Source organism: Colius striatus, chromosome 2 (assembly GCF_028858725.1).
Source record: "Colius striatus isolate bColStr4 chromosome 2, bColStr4.1.hap1, whole genome shotgun sequence".
Taxonomy (NCBI): Eukaryota; Metazoa; Chordata; class Aves; order Coliiformes; family Coliidae; genus Colius; species Colius striatus.
Genome location: NC_084760.1, coordinates 41,894,469 through 41,911,266, shown reverse-complemented (window position 1 = coordinate 41,911,266; position 16,798 = coordinate 41,894,469). Strand labels below are relative to the sequence as shown.

Below are 16,798 nucleotides of genomic sequence, written 5' to 3'. Positions count from 1 at the left end.
GCAGTTTTAGGCTTATGTCTAAGCTGACAAATTGAACTGAAGTCGTCGAGTGGAAAGGATAGCAAGGAAAGCTCTGAAAAGCAGCGGGGCACAGGGAGGCCTTTTAAGAGGTTTTGCTCCCTCTTGCCCAGGTGTTGCCAGCTCTACTCGTGTTTGGGAGCCCGGGTTGAGATGGAGAGGTGATGCCACTGCCTGCTCTGTACTCTGGTTACCTAAAGAGAAAGAGGTGAGCTGAGGCTGCAGTCATTTCGCTCCCTCTTCTGAGGCCCCTGGCAGACTTGCACTTCCTCCTGTGCTCTCGGCTTCTTTGCATTTCTGGAGTTAATGTGATTTTTTGTTTGTTTGTTTGTTTTGTGAGATATGAAAAAGCATAGGTTGCAACTCCCCTGGATGTGCATGACAAGACTATCCAGAGATAACATGGTCTATCGCAAACTGGGAAGGGAGTGTTTTAGAAGTAATCTGAAGCCCCGTGCTTTAGAGTTGAGACCAATATCCATTTATTAAGGGTTAGAGTCAGCTCGGTAATCTGTTCAGCAGATTATTATTTGCTATTTGATTGCTGTTTATTTTTCCGTACACCTCACTTTGAAGCTGTCAGAACTGGTTGCTGTCAGACCCACGCTAGTGGGACCTCAGATCTTATCCACAACGGTGGTTCCTGTGTTTTTTACATTCACAGACATTCATATCACTTTAAAGTGAAATCTTTCTTTGATAGATGGGCACTTCACCATAGTTTGTGGCAAAACTCAGTTTTCAGTTTCGGGTCGTGTTACCTGGTGTTTTATGGAAAAACAGAAAAGCACCAGGGTAGATCCTTTTTATACATTGTTTCATCTTTGCTTTCTTCTTTCTTTTCCATATTTCTTTAAAATAAAATGAGCTATAATTTTATCAGTATAGTCTATTTTAAATATTTTCTGATTCTGTATACCTTTTTCCTTTAGTTTTTATTGCTTTAGAGAAACACTGTACAATGCACTGAGAGCTCTTCCTGTATATTCAGAACTCTTCATTCTTTCTGCTTAATTAATATTAAAGCACAGCCTTTAGTTATTAGTTTCAGCCAAGATCAATTATAAGAAAGACATTTCAGGCCAGGCTTACGATAAAATTTAGTATCTATTTCAGGAGACAGAATGAAAAATCCTATCTGACCATGTAAACTGGTAGAAGCTGCCAGGGAATAGACTTTGTGTCGCAAGATGAGTCTTTTTTCCCCAAGTTTGAGCTCAGCCACACAATACTTGTGAATCTGTTCTTGCTATAAATTTATTTCCAGAATCACTATCAGCTAGCTGGGCAAAGGAAATTATTTTCGTGACACTATTTTTGCCTTTTTTACCCCATGTGAAGAAACATATGTATTTTCTTTCTAGTTACTTAGTATTCCTGTTTAACTTTATTCTTACTTTTAAAGTCAGTGCAGTAACACTGTAGGTATCCCAGGTGTTTTCAAACTAGAAGACAGTAGCTATCTGCTCTGTGACACTTACCTAATAAGACATTGGAGCACTACATAGTCACTGAAGGTTAAAAGTGAGTCTGTCGGCTGGGTGAAATGGAATACTTTGATGGAATACTTTGGTATCTTCTTTTCCCTCATTCTGGAATTTGCGGGAGGTATCAGCACTAACCACACACAACTCTTATGAGCACTATGAAAATTTATATGCCTGCAAGGAAATACAGCCTTTGTTTTATATTGTATCTGAAGAGTTTGAATTCCAGCCATAAAAGGCTCCATTGCAGCAGCATGTTGGGTGGAGTGCTTTCTCTGCTGATGTCCCTGATGCCACTGCTGGGAAGGGTGGAATGGAGGGTTTCTCTCTAGCTTGAAGCCTGAGGAGCTCTGGGGTCAGGGTGCTGGGTGCAACCAGCAGAGAAGTAGAACCAAATCTGTGTGATAAGGCTTCTAATAGTAATTTCCAGCTTTCAATTTCAAATACATTCCCGCGTATAATTTATGGATATGAGCCATGCCTCATGTTTTCTTGCTGCTCACTGGTTACTAAGAACAAAGCTGGCCTTCAGGAAACAGTAAACCATACACTCTACGTAAAGATGTTGAATGTTTCTGAAGAAATGTAACAAAGAAGAAACTCCATATTAGGCTATGAGAAAGGGAGACAATACAAGATGTTTCTTTGTTTGATGTGGCACTTTGTTCTGCATTCAACTTGTACATGACGCTTCACCCCAGTGGGCCACAGAGCTTTTGCAATGAGCATGGCAGCCTGCAAAGCTGGGACGGAGATGCGCGTTTTCCAAGTGTTGCCTCATGAGTTGTGGCCGTCTTCCCATTTTAACAGGTGGTGGCCTTAGGAGAAGTGCCTGATGGGACGGTGGTCACTGTCATGGCTGGAAATGATGAGAACTACTCCGCGGAGCTGCGAAACGCTTCTGCAGTGATGAAGAACCAGGTGGCCAGATTTAATGACTTGCGATTTGTGGGCCGAAGTGGAAGAGGTAGGCCACCACATTTTATATGTCCATAGTGAAGTAAAACCAATCTCTAGGCATCAGACTTACTCTGCAAGGAAATGCTGATCAATCTGTGAATACATCGTTGTCAACCTTTCATTGGGAGGCATGAATGTATGTTTTATTTGTGAACTTCAGCATTTGTGCAAACCAAGTTAAGAGTTTCTCTCAAGATTTTCTGACTCCTCACATCTCTGTGCATTTTTATCAGACACAAGTTTTAAACAAATATTCCCTTTTTAACAACACATCCGAGACAGAAGGAAATGGAAGTCTTTGTGTTCTGGATTACTTGGAGTCAGAGAGTGTGTCTCAGGCCACAGCAATGAGAGATGCAGAATTCCCTTTAGCAGTAGAGCTGCTTCTGAAGTTGTTGTAAGAATACCTTGTAATTAAGGAGATTTTGCATATCACATGTCCTATAGGTTATATTCTTCAAGGACTTACATCTCTAAAGGCTTACAGCTATTGGTGGAAAGCTTTCTAATGACTTCCTTGCCCTTTAAAATCAAATTGCATATGACCCACAAAAATAATCTGTACTTTTCTTTTTAGTAAACTAGTTGACCTTTTATGAATCGCTAGTAAGCTCGGGCTTGAACTAGATTTAACCTTTACTTTAAATGACAGAGTAACTTTCAATTTGGTTATTTTTTGAAGATGTGGAGTGCTGTCATTGTCTTCCAGCTATTTAGGAGTTCCCTATGATCTGGAAACTGCTCTACAGTCATAGAAAGCCTTTGCAATCATTGCAAGTTAGCAAGAATTCCTCTTTAAGAGGGATTTGTTGTATCAGTCATCAATTCAACCTACTTTTTTTTCCCTTTATGCATTTAAGGTGATTCTTTACTTTTTAAAACTAGCTCTGCATGAGGCAAAACAAAACAACAGAAGCTGAACAATTGAGCTTGAAAATTAGCAATAAAGTAAATTTTACAGTAATATTCTTTAGAAAGCAGTTGCAATTCATCTTAAGGAAGGAAAGAATATCTGGGAAAAAAATTAAACATATGGCAGCAGAGGCCTAGATAGCTTAAGTGAGTTGGCATGCTTTTACAAGTGCTTTGTGAAAGTGAGCCCATAAGAGTGGCTTACAGTGGCTATTTTTTATTTTAGTGTCCTAGACAACAATTCTCTTCATCATTTTACAACTGAAAAATTGTTGATAAGAAAGAATAACTTAAAAGACAGAATAACTATTGCAACAGAAATGCAATATAAATATGGAGTTAATTGCTCTTTTGGATCAGGTGTTACCTGTCTCTTCCATTTGTCTTGCTTGCTTTGAAAAAAAAAGACTAGTGTGCTTTGTTTTTCTGTTGATGGATTAGGTTTGAAAGTTCTCTGGCTCCATCACTACTGCTGCCTTATAGTAAAAGTTCAGTAGTGTATCAGTCTTTCAGCAGTGCTGAAAAAGAACTGAAATGTGATGTACTACTTCTGATCTGTGAATTTCATTTGAAACCTATGATATATACTTTTTATTAAAGCATAGGAAACGAAATAGAAGGCCTAAAGCCTCAGTAGATATGACTACAGGGACATATAAACACAAACCTGAGAATATTTGGTTCCAGTACTTTAATTTATATTTGTATCTAGCAGACTTGGAATAGACTTCTGATCAGTCTGGGTAGAATCTACAGAAAAGTGATAGTGTACTTTTCAAACCCTCAACATATTTATTTAAGAGACTTCAAAGAAAAACAAAGGGTGTGCACTGTTTTACTATATTGGCTTTCTGAGTTTTGGCTAGTTTCCCAAATAGCAATTTTTATATTTAAAAAAAAAAAAAGAAGAAAAAAGACAGACTTAACTGCTTGCAGACTTTTCACGCATGGAAGATGAAGAAAGCTTCTTTTGATGAAGTGTAATTATGTCCAAACAGAGCTGACCCCCTCCCCCTATATTTCTTATGATCTTAACGGAAGAAAGTAGGGCTTTTCCTTTGAAGCAGCCGGGACTCGGTGGAGGATCTGAAATGCTGCATTCTGCTGCCAGAGGCAGGATGGAGAAATTGGTCCAGACTTGTCTTCCAGACTTAGAACAGAGAAGAGGAGAGAGAGGCGGGGGGAGAAGGAGAAGAGTTATCATTAATGATGGATTTTTAAAACTCCGTTTAAAACAGCAGGAAAAGAAAGCAGTAGTGGCAAACAGAAGTGAGAAAGCTCCTTACTTAGACAAATATCGGTACATACAGGTCTTGAAGTAGAATAGGAAAAATAAAGTAATAAAGAAATCATTTTTTCGGTGGCGAGAAACTAATCCACACCTGTTCCTGACTTTAGATTTACATCTTTCTAAACAGCTTGCTCTTTGATCTCTGTATCTCTAAATTTGATTGTGAAGGCTGAATCATCAACTTACCACTTTACCTCCTCTCCCACGTTTTTTCTTGCTTCCCATGGCTCAATGGAGAAACTTGATTTTTATACATATTAATGTTGCTTGCCTAACAGAAGCTGCATGGTTTTGTTTGTATAATTTCTCTTAAACACCTTTTCTGGATTCATAAGAATAAGTAACTGGCGTGCTGTATGTGAATGCAGAAGTTGTTTGTATGTGGTTTTGAGGCAGTAGTTCACTTTTACAAGGCCGATCCACAGCACAGAGAAGAAAGAATTCCTGTCTTCAATAAGCAAAGGATCACAACCTTAATTTTGTTGTGTCTTGATACTTTAATCACATTAGCATCTAACTGAAAAAATATGCAACATGCACAAGCTGACGAGTCTCCTTTCAAGCTAATTTCTGGGGTTTGCCTTGCTCTTCAGCATATGTCCATCCCATCCTCATGTGTCAGCTCAACTCACATGTGTGAATAACAAAGAATGCACAGTTTAGACACACTGAAGCAATAGTGCCAGATGACTGCTTGGCTGGGGAATTTAATGAAAGCGAGCTACAATTAGTCTTTAGCTTCTCAAAGTGGATAAGAGCAATAAAGAAAGGTGATAAAAAGTGCATTAAAGGATTTTGTAGCTGAGAAGGGATATCTGTGAGGTAGTTGTGAAAGGCATAAGCATCACTGAATCAGGGGACCTAAAAATTTATTTTTTTCCTCAATCCTGTAATATGTAAATCATCTTTTGAAAGCTCTGCAACCTGCATTTGCTGGTAGGGCCATGCAGGTCCCCATGATGAAATGATGCATTGTTTACTGAGTGTGACTGGACTTCATCAGTGTTATTTCATTAATGCTTTATTTTCATAGAATACCAGTTATGGACTGTTTCCCTTTCAAATTAGATTCTTACTTGTTCAGTTTAGCCTGTCAGTGAGAGAGATGGCAGTCTGGAAATACTCTAAGTTGAGATTGAAATATAGCTCTTTATATTAAGGAATGCATTTCTTTCTGGACACTGTATCCTGTTGAGATATATTTAGTGTAGAAACCCTGGCAATGCTTTTCTGTAGAATAGTTTTACAGAGTCTGACAAATTGTGTATTTTGGTGGGTTAATAATTAGTTGTGATAAACTTTTATAGTGATTTGATGTATGAATAGAATGACAGCATTGGAAGGCCAAATTCTTCATTCAAAGGTGTACAGAAAATGCCTCCTAGTATCTTTGTTACCAATAATATTCTACTGATTTTATATGGATAACTGAGATCTGGATGTCGTAATCGTACAAATTAATAGCCAGAAGTTTTTTACATGATAAGATGATGCCAAAGGAGGCCTTAAACCTGCTCCTGGTGAATTATATACACACAGCAATAGGCCGAATTCCTACTTGGAGAGGGATAAAAGGCACAGACCCTTTTCAGCCCTAAACAAGCAGGTCTGGAGGCACTATGTGGTTCAGTGGGGCTGCTTCTATATGTCAGAAGGCTGCTTACGTATGTGCTGTACACTGTCAGGATGCATAGTTTACCTCTGGGGACAGCAGGTGGGCAGGACTGGAAAAAGACTGGATGTCCTAAAAACACTTAACTCTCCTTTTGTGGTGATCACTCTAAAAAGATTTGAGAGACAATCCATTTCCCAATGAAACTGGGGAAAGCCACTTTCAGCCATGGAACTCCGCTGAAGCAACATTCAGCCTCCTGAGATTTTTGCACCTTTGCTGGAGGTCCTGACCTTCCTTCTAACCTGCATCTCTCAGAGAGGTGGGCACAGCAGGAGCTTAGCTACACCTGGAAAATCATTTTACTCTAAATGACAGCTATATTTCCTTTAAAAAAAAATCCATGTGAAAAATACAGCCGAGGCAGTTTGCAGTTGCACTCCTAATAATAAATGATGCGTGTCTCAGGCAGGTTTAGGGGATATATGACTTCGACGAGAAAGAAAGACCAATTACTAGATTTGACAGCCAGAGCTCTGTTCTGTATTATGCTTTATATATAAGCTGTTCTATATCGGTCTCAGAAAAACTGCATTAAGTTTGCACTGTTACATATCATTTAAGATTTATGTCTTGATTGAGTGCCTTCAGAGATCAGCAAGAAGAAAAGCCCTAGCAACAAAAATGCACATATGCACACAGGGAAGGAGGGGAAAAAAAGAGTTTTCAGTGTCTGGTAAAGTAGCAGCTTAAATGAGCATGAAGGCTGAAGATTGCTGACTGTTTTATTGAGTCACTGTTGTACGCCCACCTTTTCCTGTCTTGAAACAGTTTTCAGTTTTGACTATCTGACGTGACTAACCGTTGCATATCTAACAGATTACAACTGTCAGTGAGTCTCCCGAGCAGGGGCCAGGGCTTTGTGAGAGTGTGGTGTTTCTTTTTAACGTTTTCATTCGGCTCAAAAGGCTGCGTATGAACTTGTGCAATTTTAACTTTGAAAAATGAAAAAAAAAAAAAAGAAAAAAGCCGACTTGCAATAGCAATGTATGTGCACACAGCAGTTTCTCACCCTTGCAGGAAAGCTTGGGGCTTCCTTGGTATTTCAAAGTTGGAATATACATAGGGAAAAAAAATGTGTTCCAGTAATGATGATATCATCATATTATCCTCAGTATATGAAGCACAGAGACACTGATTCCCTGTTAAAATGCCTCCCAGGAGGAAAATATATTCTTTCCACATCTTATTGTAGTCAAGTCAAACAAATCATAGAAACATCATACAATCATTTACAGTTGGAAAAGATCTTTAAGATCATCGAATCCAACCACTAACCTCACACTGCCAAGCCCGTCACTGAACTAAACCATATCCCTCCAAGCCTCATCTACCCGTCTTTTGAATATCTCCAGGGATGGTGACTCCACCACCTCCCTGGGCAGCCCATTCCAATGCTTAATAACCCTCTTGGTAAAAATTTCATCCTAATGTACAATCTAAACCTTCCCTGGCACAACTTGAGCCTATTTCCTTGTGTTCTATCATTCGTTACTGGAAAGAAGAGATCAATCCCCTCCCCTTCAGGTAGTTGTAGAGAGTGATCATGTTTCCTCTCAGCCTCCTCTAGGCAAAACATCCCCAGCTCCGTCAGCTGCTCCTCATCAGACATCTTCTCTAGACCCTTCACCAGCTTTGTTGACCATTCCTGGACACGCTCCAGCACCTCAATGTCCTTCTTTTAGTGAGGGGCCCAGAACTGGGCACAGTATTCGAGGTGTGGCCTCACCATTGCCAAATACAAGGGGATAATCACCTCCTCGGTCCAGCTGATCACACTATTTTTTAAACAGGCCAGTGCCTTCTTGGTCACCTGGGCACACCGCGGGCTCACATTCAAACAACACTCCCAGGTCCTTTTCTGCAAGACAGCTCTGAAATGAAATGATAAAACTGTGTGAAGTAAATAACATGTGGATACATTCTGCTCTCTGTCACACAGCTGCAAAACTGGAGTAAATTTTTAAATTATCTGACTTGCTTTGGATTTACACCACTTTCAATACAGTAAAGTATTCGACTTGTCCTCAGCAGTGAATCACTTTTTTTCTGTCATTGTATGATGACCCATTATTAAATAAGAAACATTTAGATTGTCAACACATGGACATATTCTTGACATAGAGTAAAACTGAAGGGGAAGAAAACTCCTATGGTCAGTTATGTTTTTAATTTTCACGATTGTGGTAATGACAGGGAATAATTTTAAATGTCTCCCTCTGACTCTTTACTGAACATGCATGTGACTGTTTTCATGTTGTAATCATCCATTCCTTGTTGCTTTTTTCCCTTTGTAGGGAAGAGCTTTACTTTGACAATAACTGTCCTGACAAATCCCCCCCAAGTCGCTACGTACCACAGAGCTATAAAGGTTACAGTGGATGGGCCGAGGGAGCCAAGAAGTGAGTATTATATTCTTATTTTTGCACTTATGTCTGCTTAATTTTGTTTAACAGAGACCCGTAAATGAAATATATATCTTTGTCAAACATTGATTCCTGCTCAGCAAAATATGTAAGTGCATGCTTAATTTGAAGTCTATTGGACCACACACATACTTACATTAAATACATATAAGTGCTTGGCTGATTTTGAGCAATCACAAACCTGATTCTCATTCACATCAAGGTCTTGATACATTATCTGCCAGTGTAGATGAGAACTAAACCCTCTACGTTTATATATAATCTCATTTAGGCATAATAGATGCAGTCCTGCAGCATGCTGATTTCCTAAAATCCAGTAAGGTTCCAACCAAAGGCGTTTAGGACAAAATAGGAGAACGATCTTTCAGGATCAGCCCTAGGAGGGGAGAGAGAAAATATAGAATATGTTGCCTTTTTATTTGCTTTTAAATTCTTTTGCCATCAGGTAATTAATGCACCTGGTTAATCTCATTATACCCGAAAGCAGTTTTCAGCTATGGACTCATCGCAGACCCCTGGGGGCCAACGAAAGATAAAAAAACAGTATATTAACAGCATGATCTTTGTTTCTTATTTGTACACAGAACACAAATTTTATTTAAACGTAGTTGAGCAGATTTTCATTCATCATGTTTAGCTCATAGCAATGCACTTTCTTCTCTTCCTAAGAATCTACTTGCAGTAATCACTGGCTATATTTTTATGACAATTGTGTTTGTCATGTTCTAGCAGTTTTAAGGGTAGCATTTATTTTTAGATACAGTCAGGTCTGGTTAATGCATCATGACTTATATGGCTGTCTGTCTAGAACATTTAGCTGGTAACTGGTCTCACATGATGTGGATATCAGTGATGGGCTAGTTCCGGAGGGTTTTTTTTTTTAATCTAACTAGAATGACTCTTTCTAAATTGATTGGATTAACCAGGTGTAGCTGTTTTAAAATTACATTTAGAGATTAAGAATTATTTGATGAATAGCCACATTAAAAAAATCCCTATGATAGAAACACCCAAATAATTATTTTGCCTTTGATCTGCACATACAAATGAGACTTTTAAGGAGCTTTTATGGAGTGTTGTTTAAAATACCACAAAGACAGAAGAAGTAGAAAGACGTAGGCAGAACTCACACTGTTAAGTGCTTCTCATGCTAATACATGCTTCGGTGTCACCTCTTCTTACGATGAGATGGGAACTGAAATGCCTTCTGTAAGAATTGTCCAGGCTGTGGAGTTTCACCTTGAATAACAGATAAGAAAAAGCAAGTAGCTATAGATCTATGGATAAATTTCATTACACAGATACCTATGTTGCTACCTGCTCACAGCTGAGTTGTCCATCGTCACAGTGAGGGTTTTTTTGTTTTACCTTCTCTCCTGAGCTGAAGTAATTCCTACTTTTAAGTTTCACCTGCAGCTAGTACTCCATGTGACTTACTTGAATACACTGGATAAACTGCATTCATGGGACAAAAACCAGGGAATAGTTTAGATATCACTTAGCTGTTCCCATTTGGAGGCTTCTTACATGTATTGAGGCATCAGCAAAGGAGGAAATTTCCCAGAAGGGAACACAACCACTGTGAAAGAGCAGAGCAGTTTGGAAATTATGTGGAGAATAGCTTGGGCTACCCTATTTATCACAGGAAGGAAACTTGCTTGCATTGGGACTAACCACTTTGGAGATCAGTGGATTAAGTTCATATAACTTAATCAGGTTTCCAAGTTCTGATTAAGGGTTTTTTTATTTTTTTAGTTTGGACCTAAAAGGCCTCTCTGTACATAATGCATGTCTGTTCTTCTCATTGAATAGCTGAACCTAGGAATGCTTGCTAACTTAGTTCTTATAGCCTAGATAGAGATATTAAGTATTTCTTAATATTTTCCTCTTTAAAAAAAAAAAAAAATTGTCTTTAAAAAAAAAAAAAAGACAAATTTGAGCTTGAATATCTGTTTGAACTTTAGTATTTTGGCTAAATACTTAGTGATGCTCTACTCACTTTGGTTCTGAAAGTTCCAGTACTGCAGTCTGATACTGTCAAAGCTATGACACTTCCAGAATGTCTAGTTATTAAACTTTAATTTTGAGGGAAAGAGTAGCTCCAGTGAGCTGAGGGAATTTTGCTGAAGTTCTGCTTCCTTCTGAGAGCCCCTGCACTTGTGCAGATTTATTACTGTTTAGTAGTAATCATTCAAGAAGTGTATCTGGTATTTATGTTTCATAAGGAAGATTAGGTGGTTTGGGGCAATAAGGAATTCAAGTCAATGAGTGGCTCTGATAAGAAATGTGTTTTTCTTAACAAATTATGTATCAGCAAATAGTGCCCCTCTCTGCCAGGATCTGTATTTCACTTCGACATCTCAAGCATGTTACCCTAGTTTTCCTCTCCCTGGCAGCTCAAGCCTAGCTGTCACATCACAAACAATTTTTTCCTTAATATACACATCTGGCGTTGGCAGTTGGACCAACTTCATAAGAGCACATGATCATCATTCATTACAAGATTAAAAAGTACCCCATGGCATCATTGATGTTTTTTAACTTTGATCTTTTGCAGTTGTGATTCATCTCAGTTATAAAACTTCCTTTTAAAGGAACACAACCGATGACTTATTAGAACCTTCATTCTAAGTAGCGTAAACATAAAATTATGCACATCTTTACAAAATGTCATTTACTTTGTTGCCAGCTTATCATTTTAAGACATGACATCATGCTTTAGATCATGAATTTGTAAGGCTTGTTTATAGACAAGGCACTCTGACCTTCTGTTGGCAAGTTGACTCAAGCGAACGAATGCTGCGTGCTTCCCAGCAGCAGCAGGAGCAGCAGCAATGCCATGACAGATAGCACAGTCATTTAGAGCCTGGCTTTAAGAGTGCTCAACTGTCATGGCACATGGTGACTCCAGCTGATGCTTTGGATGCTCCGCACTTTAGAAAGTCAGATTCTTATATGTAAGTGCCGTTTAGTCATATTAAACATATGCTTGTAGAAGCTTGCTGCCTTGTCTCTCTGTTATTATTTTAAAACATTTTAATAGAAACAGTGATGTCAGATTGCTCTGTTAGGAAAACCTGCCCATTTCTATATGAGAAAAAATTTTCAGGTAAGCTTTCCTTGCAAAAGATTTGTTTAAATATCTATTTCAATCTATCTAGATCACTGTCTAATGACATCTGCTATTTTGCACAGTTTTTGTGTTGGATTGAGACAGCACATTGCACTCTGAGTGATGGAGTCTAGAGATGAGGTTGTATAAGATCTCTGGGAATCATTGGGAAATCCTGCAGATACTTTTCTCTCCTCTTGTCCAGGATGAGACTTCTGCCATATGCACCTTAGCCAGCAGAACTATCTTCCAGCTGGGAGGATTGGAAGAAGTTTTCTGGAGAAATAAGTTGTCATGAGGTCATAACTGACTGAGAGATAGCTAGGGATCACTATAAAGGGTTTAAAAGAGGAAAAAACAGAACAAAACCCCTAGAAGACTGTATCTGAGCCCCCATTAATGCCTTGCCTTACCTCATTACAAACAGACAAATATTTATTTGCCCTTCCATAGTAGTACTTTCTAAATAAGAGACATGTTGTCCTTTCTAACTGCTTTTGATAGAAACCCAGTCAGAAGGGAAATCATGAGGAAGGAGAGAGAACTCTAATTATTATATTTGCGTCGCTTCCAAAGACTTTAGTTCATCTCTAATTAAAAGTAGTCTGCAAAGTCACTGACCACAGATTTCTTTATCAGCATGATTGAGTAGTTTTGAGCTTTGAACTGAAGCATTTCAGTAAGAGAAAACAGCTTTATTTCATTCAGTTCTTGAATGTTTCTCTGCCTCTGCAGCTTGTAAGGTGTACACGTGATGAAAGGTATGAGCAAACACCGGCTTTTTGTCTGTGCATGCTGCAGAAGCCAGCGAAAGCCAGAGAGGTTCTGCTCAGTCTTTGTATTAACTGTTTGGCCGACCGCCTTATAAGACGCAGATAAGTGATTGAGATTTTTAAGATTCCTCGACTGAAAACCGTAACAGTTTTTAGGAAGTTCTCCCACTTTTCTTTCAAAGGCAGAGGGGGGAGGATAAATCTGGGGGCAGTGGAATGTGCTTTGGAGTAAAACAGCTTTAAATATTTCTGGTGGATTTTTTTCTCCCCCCCCCCCCTTTTTTTTTTTTTTTAATTTTTTTTTGTTGACTGTCTGTCAGGAGCTGGGCCGATGGCCAAGCAGGAAATGACACATCGAGAGGCATTTGTGTTGTGCAACATTTTGTGGAACTGATGCAAGGATACATTGTCTGTTTACGCATTCCTCTGCTAACAGCCTGCATGGCAGTAATTTTATTCGGGGACACATGGCAAGCTACAGCAAGGAGCTAGATCCTTAACATCTCTTTACGCAGAATTATCACAGCAGTTAAAACACGCTGTGTGTCCCCTGTTTAAAATATTCTCTGGCTTGCCTTCAAAACCACTGTACCAGCCCCTCTTTCTTCCCAAGAATATGTTGATTTGACTGTGGGCTTTTTGCACTATGGTAAACTGGGGCAGCACAGAGAGACAGAGTTTGTAGAACAAGAGGAAATTTTACAGACAGGTCCTAGTTTGTGCCTTCTACCTCAGTCTGTAAATGTAGCATGGCAGTTTTTTCAAGAAGTGTGGTACAGACGCTGAACATGGAAGTTTGCATCTGCGTGTGTCTTGGCACGGCAAGGAGGCTTTTAATTAAAATCAATGCTAAATACACAGATATGATGAACAAGTCCTGGGTTTTCATCCAAACCAAAGTTAGAAAATCTGTGACTCGCACTGGTGTCTTTCAGAGTGACAAATCTCTGCTGAGACTGGCTAGGTTATTCCGGATTTCTCCCAGCGTAAGTGGGAGCAGAGGAAGGCAGAGTGGGCGGTCTGGTGGTTTGCAAGTTGTTCCAAATGACTTTGTAAAGTTTAAACGTTTGTGTTATAATGCCCCTTTGTAAGAAATGAGGCAAAATGTGATTCTACAGTCAAAGAAATGTTCAGTGTGGTTATGCTATGGGGATTTGAGTGTGATCACAGTCCACTTAGAGGCTGGGACCTGGCCTCCTGTGCTCAGGTCCCTGGTAAGCAGTTGTAGCATTTCTGATTTCAGTGGTACAACATCAGGTCCTTTTTGCAGTGTAAAGTGCAAGACATTGTAGTTTCACTCACTATCGTTTGCTGCTGGGTTTTTTTTTTTTTTTATTGCAAATGTGTAATTTCACAAAACAGTACTAGCTGGGGACTGGAGCTCCTGAGTATTTCCCAGACACTGTAAGAAACTGAGGAGATGATTCAAGTGTTCCTCGTCAAAGGTGACAGACATCATATATGCCAGTGGTTTAGGTTTACGTTTGAGATGGGTGTGGAACTCACAGAGCAGGGCTTCTTACAGTTACCCCAGCCGTGATGCATGCCTCTGGAACAAGGTGACCAGGAGGCTCTCAGGGGTGGTAACTGCATCCCAAGGGCCAACAAGTTCTTGTTTTTAACACTGTGGCTAGTGGGAGGCTGGTGCAAAAAAACCTCATAATATGAAGATGTGAGAGTAAAAATGCGTTCTGTTCCAGTGATATAACTTTTATCTGCTAGTGTAGTGCACAGGGTAAGATGAAAGCAAAACCCACTTAGTTCACTCATGTCTTGAATTCATATGCCGCGGTTCTGAAATCTCAGTGACCTACGTGATACTGACTGTCTCCACAGGATGACATTGCTACCTAGGGAAATGAGAGTGATCATGTATTCCCCATTACGGAGAGAGGGAAGAGTCTTCAGATTGTATAAAACAAATAAGTCCAAGCATAAAACCATTCCCTAGGATGTCGTCAGCAATAGTAATTCAGTCTAAATTTGTATTTGTCAATAGAACAGATTGTTTTCATCCCACTGGAAGCCACTGTCCTGTGTATTCCACTACCCATCTCAAATGTAAACCTAAACCTGCAGTATATATGTCTGTGACTCTACTCCATGTAGGTACTATGGAGGAAGGTGATAAGAGAAAAGCCATTTGAGCAGCTTCTCCCAGATTGTTTTGTTCCATACTTTCCTTCCAACTGAGCTCTTTTACACCTTCACTTTTGAAATGCATTTAGCATGTTGCTACCAATGTCAGCATTTTTTTCTCACACTTCAGTGTAGCACTTCTTACACTTCTCTCTCCACTTTCCAAAGTGGACTGGGAAACAGGGAACAGGGCAAATATGTTTGGGAGATGCTGCATCAGGGTAGTGTAAGTAGAGCACTTATGTATCTCTTCCTTGCTCTCAATCCAAAATTTCTTCATAAGGTTTTTATAAAATTTATTTTTATTGTCCACATAAACTTCATTTTCCACTGCAACATGGTCATCCCAGACGTGAAACACAGATGCTGATTTAGCCAGACAAGGAATGCAGAAGAGGAAATGAGGAAGAATATCATACTTAATTGAAACTTCAGGGGAAGAAACTTAGTAATGATCTCATGCTGCAGTATGTTTGGGACACCGGAAACCTCACTCTTATGAAGAACTGGGTTCCTTAGTGTGTGTGTCTGCTCAGATTCCCTTAACATATCTCATCTACAGTAGACCAGCTTACTCAGCACAATAGTGGCTCACTGTCGACTAAGAGTGGCTTTCAGCTCTCAAAAAATTAGACACGTAGGGTAGATTTCCTCTGACGTGAATGAAGAGACACAGGCACTTTCAGAGAGTGATTCATTCCACCTATCTTAATGCCTGTTTTAGAGTGCAATGAACTGCCCTTCAGAGCTATCCATCCCTTTCCATTGATTATAAATGGAGGCTAGATGACTAACCTAGACTACGCACGGTGTTTTCATGGCTGAAATCAGATGAGATCAAGAGATATTATAGTCCTAAGGTATACCTAGTGACTTCTGTGAAATTCAGACGACTGGAATTAGCTTTCAAGCAGGTAGCTCAGGTAGTGGTAGCACTACAGTCACAGAAAATGTGGAGCTCAGCATGGGTTAACCATTTGCCCAGCTTCTTGGGTAGATGCTTTGCCTGCAGTTGAACTGTGAACAGTCTATGCCACATTTCTGACAATGTAGGGAATTGTTTAAAGCTGACTTTGAAGAGTCTACACAGCTGTCATAATGAGAGCAATACACACTTACTTAAAAAATGATGCTATCTACTGAGGCATAGGTATCACCCCTTGCAGGATTTCAGTAGTCAAGTACTGCTCAGACCCTTCTCAGTTTAGCTTGTGTGAACTGCTGAGAATAAAGCTCAGGTATTTAGCTATGGGCGTAATATTCAATAAGACTCTCACACTAACTGATATATTGCAGCTGCATATGAAACAATATACAGGTAATAATACCTAAAGAATATTGGGGAATATGTTTAAAGATTTTCCAAACACTGGAAAATACTCCATGTTTCCAGTGTTTGTGCTTCACATTAGAACATGGTGTTGGACTATATGATCTCTAAAGGTCCTTTCCAACCACTAACATTCTATGATTCTATGATAGTAATTGTTGCTTAGCTGAACATGCTGCCTATTCTCCTTCAGTTCTGAGATGTAATCTTTCCCATACCGTGGAAAGGCAAACCCTTTAACCTGATTATTGCCAGCATAAATGTTTATTGCTTCCATACCTCTTCTAACTCTCATACCTGTTTTTTGTGAACTTTGCTCCCACTTCATAATACCCTGCTTCTTTAGTAGCCTTGCTAATTTAAATTCAAGATGCCAAACAGGTATTAATCAGGGTGCTTACAAGTGTAGAGACAGCTTCCTGCCTTCCTGTAATCCATGTGAGTAATGCCAATTAGTTGTCTACTTCCTTAAATCTTCACACACTTTCTCATTCTTGCATTCCCACAGTAGAAGATGTGGTCTTAAATGTCACGTGCAGTCAGAGGCACTTGAAGGTGTTTTGTTTCGTTGCTCTTAGAGTTCAGCAGGAAAATCATTACCTCCACAAGCACTGCAGAAGTCTGCTGTGGAAGAAATGGATGGGTTCAGCTCACATTTGTAGTTTAATTTGCTAGAAA

The 16,798-nt window shown here is 39.4% G+C and overlaps 1 protein-coding gene across 4 annotated transcripts in view; it reads left to right on the top strand.

Moving 5' to 3' along the window:
• RUNX2 (RUNX family transcription factor 2) overlaps nt 1–16,798 on the top strand; it is a 150,386-nt gene that overhangs the window by 68,344 nt on the left and 65,244 nt on the right. For all 4 annotated transcript variants that reach the window (XM_061989504.1, XM_061989507.1, XM_061989505.1 and 1 more), the window contains exons 3-4: nt 2,316–2,472; nt 8,638–8,742. In XM_061989504.1, coding sequence (XP_061845488.1) covers nt 2,316–2,472; nt 8,638–8,742 — 262 coding nt within the window. The remainder of the gene's footprint in view (nt 1–2,315; nt 2,473–8,637; nt 8,743–16,798) is intronic.